We start from the raw sequence: 7,174 nt of genomic DNA on the forward strand, positions 1-7,174 counted from the left end.
AATAATGGTGTATCCGCCCCATGATTTGGATCTACTCAAAAGTTTATTGGGTTCTTCCTTGTTCCCATGCTATGCCACACCCTTTCCCCAAGTTTCATGAAAACTGGGCCATAAACATAACATGGGCCACCAAAAACATAACCTCCTTGGCGGAGGTAATAATAATAATAATAATAATATAACTGCATACAGGTATTCCTTGCATTGCTACACAGCTTGAATATGAAAGGATTTGGCCTATGACTGTGTCTTTCAATATTTTTTGACTTCCCTATCCTGTCTGTCACAAATAAACTTGAGACTTGACCAGGACTCGACCCAATGAGCTCTGCTTCAGGTGGAAGTGTTCAACTAGTTGGTGGCAAGTAACACAAGCAAAAAGTGGCTCTGGTAGGTTTTCTAACAAAATAGCTCTTTATTAAAGACGTTAGCATTTCACAATTGACATGTAAGAAACCGTGTCTTTTCAGAGCACAGCTGTCTAAACATTTGCATTACAATACACAAAAAATATGTTCATAATTTTGAGTGCCATCTTTTCAATGCAAGCTCATTTGCAAAGATCACAAGACCAGCAGCATCTGGGGCCTTTCATCCTTTCCTTACAATAAAGTACGGGGCAACAGGTAACACATTGTATAATGTCAGATTGGTACAAGTAATAAACACACGTTTGGCTTCAGTAACAGCCCTCCTTTATTACTTCATTTTTAAAAATACTCCATTAAAAGAGCATATTGTCGGCAGCAGTTTGGTTTCACTTCACTCCCACTGACTTCTTCAGGTTCCTCATACAGATCAAAGCTCCTTTATCAGTTTTCATCATGTCTCCAATCTCCACTTTACAGACCGGGCACTGGTCTGCCATGGCGCACAGAGCTTCCTCTAGCGCCTCCTGTGTGTGCTTGTCAGGTAGTGCGCTACACTGACTTAGCATGGTAAGTGTGTGTTTTAGCCAACCTTCCTCTCTGACCAGGGTGGTGATCCAGGGCTGGGCGCGAGCGCAGCCTCCCAGAGCCTGCAGACACAACCTCCAGAGCTCCGCAGCCTCGTCCCAACTCTCCTCCCAGCTGAGGCTCACCTTAACTGGACCGGGGCTGGCGCTAGAGTCCAGGGCGCTGCGGAGGAACCGGAGAGCTGTGGAGAAGAGCCGCCTCTGGCCGGCTTCAACTGAGCCTGGAAAATAAAAAAAGTATACGTCTTACCAATGCTGCCAATAAGAGACATGTTGTGGCTTTTTTTAAATTAAAAATGTGATAAAATAGAAAAAGAATAATTTTAGCACTAAAAGGGACCCATTTCACAATACAAAGAGTCAACCGATTGATTGATTAATGCAGGTTTAAAGAGAGAGACTCCGTCAACATCAGCTGATGTTTACAGACCCAATCTGCATTTTGTGTTCAGCAGCATTTCTATCCAACATAGAGCCCACATGATCCGCATTCCTATAGGCCTTTTTCAAAGCAGTTAAAAGGAAATGCACAAGGGTAACTAACATCATTAGTAATGGCTGCATTAGACGTAGGTTTGCCTCTTCCACAGCCCTGGTATAGGCCTTTTTCACAGAAGACATTTCGACATGTTACAGGAGGAAAAACACGGGTGTAAATAATTCAATTAATAATGGCTGAATTCCATTTAGCTGCTTCTGTTTCAAAGTCCTGGTGCTGTGAATGGTAGCTCACTGGCTCACTGCCACAGGGCTTACTGGGACATTTGAAGAGAACAGAGCCATTGTTAATGTTACTGCTAACGCCTGTGATGTCATAATGTCTGCTGTGGAAAGGGCTTCTTTACAAGCACATTGAATAAAAATACAAATACAAGCACTAAAACAAAATAGCAGGTTTGCTGTAGTGCACTGTGGAATTACTATAGAATTTAAATACCGACATACAAACTGCACGGAGGGTATTGTTGCATGTAATTAATCACTGGACAAGAGTTAATGTTGAACACAGCTGGAAAACAAATTGGTACAAAGTGTGTGATTAACCAAAACAAAAAGGAAACAATTTTACCTGAAGGGGCGGATTTAAGTCTGCCAATCATCAGCGCCAACGTGCAGTAATTTGCCGCTAGGACAAGCAGGCGGGGTTTATGCACCAAAACTGGAAGTGCTTCACTCAGAAGGGCCTCCAGCTTTCTGAAACATGGGTCCTTCCTGAACAAAAAATGTAAGCTAAAATGTATACCTTCATAAAATGTTGAACTGTGATATCGCAGTACTGATGGATAGAAATGAAAGAACTAGTGCTGTCAAACGATAAAATTTTATTGCAATTAATCGCATTAATGTCATAGTTAACTCGCAATTAATCACAATTAATCGCACATTTTCTAAATCCTTGATTTCTTTTTGTCCCGTTATTTTTTCTCATTTTATCTCTTATCAACATGAAAAAGTGGATCGGCTTGCTTTGTGCAAATGTTTTTTTTTAAGTTTGTTCTTAGTTGTGGTATCCATGTGGGTTCTAAGGTAACTGTAAGCATATTATTTAGCTCAATTCAAATCGACAAAAACATTTACACACAGATCAATTTGGTCTTGTCAATGGAACCATTTGGCAAAGTAAACTTTCCATTCAGAATCTTATTGGCATGCATTTCGGCGTCTCGCGCTCACCACCCACTCAAAACGTAACGTTAGCCTGCTACACTTTGGCCGGCTCGCAAGCCCAAACAAGTGTGTGCAGCGCGCCTGTTGTTTTGTTTCCGGTCTAGCTAGATCCGGTGTGGTGTTGTAGTTTTCTAACGTTACTAGTTGTTGCAACAGCATGTGAAAAAAACTACAAAGTTTGCTAGGCCAAAAATAACGTTAATCTTGCAATAAAAAAAAAATGTACGCCGTTAAAATGGGTTTGCGTTAACGCCGTTAATTAACTGACAGCACCAGCAACAACCGATCATTATTTAGCTTCAGATGAGTATTTCATTTGTAAACCAGCTACCTGACTCTCTCTGGCTCTGTGACGGTGAAGTTGAGGAGGGCTGAGCAGGCTGTCTCCATGCTGGGATCCCTGGCCGATGCCACCCCACTTTTCCCCTTGAGGGAAGTCCAGCACTGTAACAGAAAGTCCACCAGCAGGGCCGGGGTGTCGAGGGTGAGCAGCACCTTCCTGGGACCTTCCTCTGCCGACAGGTGGCACAGAGCTGGAAGGAGATACCTGAAGAGGATGTAAGGGAAGAGGAGAAAGTACTGTCAGATAACTGCAGAATCTATGGAATAAAGTATAAACTATATGATTGATACACTTACCTCAGAGCTTCTTTGCCCGTCCACGCTCCCCTCTCCTCTTTGTCGGACATCTCGGCCATCCAGTCAGAGAGGCCCTGCTTTGGGCTCTCACCCTGCAGGTGGCTTCGGGAGTAGCCGATCAAGAACGGCAGCAGTCCAGTCACTTCCTGCTTCAGACAGGAAGTCTCCTCGGCCAGCCAGGAGCACAGAGAGCGGAATGTGGCGAAAACAAAAGGGTCACCATAACGACTTGGATCCACCTACGAGAACAGGAAGAGGCGAGGAAGAGGTTTCAAAATATAAGATTAAAAGTAAGATTTTTATATAAATAAAGATTTATAGATGGCACTTTTTGTACTCCTCTCTCCTTGACTGTACGATACAAAAGTATTTCACCATACCAAATTCATGAAATATTTTACTCTTGCTACTCTTTCAAAATCCCTCCTAGTCTGCCAAAATTTCATTCCTACATTCTTTTCCACTGGAAGTGCACCAAGGAAAAAAGAAACAAACAAATGTTTCTTTTAATTTCTTTAAGTTACATTCTCTAATGGTAATACAACAATAGCAAAAATAATAAAATGTAACATTTGGTAGGACTGAAAAGAACAATATGAATCCCATCATAGCACTACCTATTACTGAGCAAAAATCCTGCTTGTTTGTAAGTAGAGCTGCAACTAACAATTACTTTCATTATCAATTAATCTCCCTCAATTAATTGTTTGGTCTATAAAACATAAGAAAACAGAGACAAATGTCCATCACAATGTCCTTGAGTCCGAGGCCATGTCATCAAATGTCATGTTTTTTCAACAAAAACAGCAAATCCTCACCTTTGAGAGGCTGTAACTAGGGAATGGTTGGCATTTTTATTTAGAAAATGACTTAACACATGAATGACCTTTTAAAAAGATCAATTGACTGCTTGATTAATCTACAAGTAGCTTGTTGGGTATAAAATATGATATAATGGACAAAGAACAGAGTGCCACTAACAGAAGCTTAAATGTCATCCTCTCACCTGCTGCAGGTGGTACATTAAAGCAGAGAAGGCCTCCTCCAACACCCCGAGGACCTGCCTGGTCTGCTGCAGACTGATTGAAGGGATGGAGCTCTGAGGAGGTGCAGTGGCCTGTGACACTCCCAGACAGCAGGCCTGCTCTATGGCAGCCTCCATGATTCGATAACAGCCTGGGAATAAGATGTTTTAAGAAGGGTTTTAGTAACAAAGGAGGTTAATTGCATTTAATCAAATATTACCTACATGGTTTCACAACAGTTAAAAGGAATTATTAGCCATTTATAACTTGGCTCAGGAATCAGCGTGGGGTAGGAATAAACAAACTAACAAACTTGTTGGTGGTTTGTAAGTAGCGGAATTGTTCAGAATAGGCATAGATAGATAGATACATAGATAGATGGATAGATAGATAGATCTAAAAAAAAATATATATTTTTACAATTACAATCAATGTATTATTTCAAATAAGCACACTACCTGTGAGTGTGTGCTGCAGCTCTGGGCCCAGTTCGTTACCAGGCGGTTCCTCCAAACCCATTCTGACCTCTACACAAGCCCGGTTCACCAGTAAGCAGCAGAACTTTGGCGGTCCCACCAGCTCCCAACCATGCAAATCCAGCAGACAAGCACTGAGGACCAGGATCGGCCCGATCTGTCTTGGCGTCAACTTAGCCTGCAACATGGGTCTCAATACCCCCCATACACGTGCTACGACTCCCTTCAGCTCCTCACTCTCTACTACCACTCCTACTGGGGGGAGAAACATCACCAACTGGGCACACATGTCCAGCTTGGTCTGGTCTGTGGCTTGGCAGAAGTCTTTGGAGAGCCTGACCAGTAAAGTGAGGAGTTCTGCAGGGTGTTTACTCCACACTTTGTCCTTCCTTTTACCTGAGAGGAGGCAACCAAGCAAGGCAAGCCCCCTCTGGTGACTGAAAGTCTGGTTTTGTTCCACTGCCTGGCACAGAGCAGGAACGGCACCCCTGCTCAGCAGCTGGTCGGCACCTCTGGGTAAGGCACACACAGCTGTAAGAACCTGGTAGCAGTCAGCAGCCATGGCCTCGTCCATCTTGGAAGAGGGGGAGGTTTCTTGAGATGTTGGTGATACTCCGTTTGCTTCACTGCCGTCATCACCCTTTGCTTCCTCTCCTGCTGATTTTGCCACATTTGTAGGATCACTTTCTGCGTTTGAACTCTCTGTTGATTGGACTTTACAATCTGGACTCTGCCCTCCCTCTCCATCTTGGTTCTGTTCCTGGTTTTCCTGTTTCTGCTGGTTCACAGGACCATTTGCTAAAATGCCCAGCAGGAATGGGATGGTGGTGAGGAGCTGGGGATGGCAGGCCATGTCTGGGTCTGTGCTCAGGGCAGCCAACAGAGCCGTGCCCAGTGAAAGGAGTTCCTGTGGGGGTAAGCCGGAGTTGTCGCTGCCTCTGACTGCTGTTACCAAAAGTCGAGCTGGGAGGTTTAGACCAATGGCCTCAAAGATGCGCCTTAAGGTGGGTTTGTCTAGCTGGCTTGCCGGGCACAAGCGAGTTATCTAAAGACAGAGAGGGGAAAACAGAAAACACACACCTGTCAGTGCTAAGGTATGATACTTGGTCTACATATCTCTATATATACACACACACACACACAGTACACTCCTATATTACACAACAGTAAAACTAATGCAGCGTCTCTACTATAAATTCTACCTCTGTCAAAGTTGTAATGTCTCTAAACCAGAGAGGTGTTGATTCAACTTAATGGGCATTTACAAGGTGTAATTTGTACTGCTGTTGAATTACTGAGAGGTGTTTCTTATATTTAGCCCATTTATATCAATAAGGTTAACTAAAGACTTTAATGCATTTATTATGAGGTTATTAGTGGAATATTGCAGTTCATGTAAATGTAGTCACTGCTTCTGCAACAACATGATTAATCATAGCCTATAAAATCTCAAAAAGGACATGAAATTACACCCGTTATTCAATATCAAGTGATATAAAATAGAGAGAAGCTATATCCCCATATTTTGAGAAGCAAGAAACAGATAATGTTTGGCTTTCTTGCAATAAGTGACACATCTACCTGGCCACATTAATCAACTTGTTTCTGCACAACTTGGTTAAATTAAACCTAATAGAGCCATTAACAAACTACCAGTCCACGCCTTTTTTAACCTCTCCTCTCCTTTCACAGTTTTTTTATGGATTCCTAAATTAAACTATTGCAAATATTTTTCTAGATGAAAGTAATCGTGTATTAGTTTTACATGCAAACAGTTGATATAGCTACTAACAATATGAATGCTAAGGATCAGTGTGTCCTTTAATCACGCGTAGACAGACACTTACCAGCAGAAGAGAAGCCAATGTGTGACTGTCATTTTGAGCCTGCCTGAGTGCATGAAGACATCTCTCCAACACCTCTCTCTGTGCATCAGTCAAACCACCTCCTGCATCACTCTCTGAGCCTTCTCCACCTTCTCCTCCTCCCTGCTCCTCTTTTACAGGAGGCTGGCTGCTCACGACAGGTGTAACGTCGGCACTGTCAGCCATTACGACCTTAGTAACTGCGTAACCAAGAAAGAAATAAACAAGTAAGCAAAGTCATTGAAATTCAACCTGAACATCAGGTCATGATTAGCTCCACACCGTTGAGGGCAACGAGAGCAGCTTGATTTAATGATTTTTAGTTTGTTAGCTGAGTCATTCTAAGTAACAGTTGGCAACAATTCGACAGTTAGCTACAATTTGAATTAGTAAACGTTTATAAAATAACTTACTTTGTTGACAGCTCTATCACGCGCGGTAACAACAGCTCTTGAGCACTTCGCGGAAGTAAAAAGTCAAAATAAAGCAGGAAGAAACCAATGAAAACGCTCCAAAAATGTCAAGGAACCAATCACATGAGGGATA

At 42.6% G+C, this 7,174-nt stretch overlaps 1 protein-coding gene across 1 annotated transcript; it reads right to left on the reverse strand.

The window, feature by feature from the left end:
- Positions 1-388: 388 nt before the first annotated feature.
- ncdn (neurochondrin) lies at positions 389-7,172 on the reverse strand. Its single transcript, XM_039819995.1, has 8 exons — positions 7,042-7,172; positions 6,611-6,828; positions 4,746-5,808; positions 4,269-4,438; positions 3,263-3,501; positions 2,955-3,170; positions 2,025-2,167; positions 389-1,176 (listed from the first exon to the last, which is right to left on the reverse strand). Exons 2-8 carry the CDS (start codon positions 6,812-6,814, stop codon positions 758-760), a joined length of 2,454 nt encoding a protein of 817 aa, XP_039675929.1. The 5' UTR covers positions 6,815-6,828; positions 7,042-7,172; the 3' UTR covers positions 389-757.
- Positions 7,173-7,174: the final 2 nt, after the last annotated feature.

This window comes from Perca fluviatilis, chromosome 13 (assembly GCF_010015445.1).
Source record: "Perca fluviatilis chromosome 13, GENO_Pfluv_1.0, whole genome shotgun sequence".
Taxonomy (NCBI): Eukaryota; Metazoa; Chordata; class Actinopteri; order Perciformes; family Percidae; genus Perca; species Perca fluviatilis.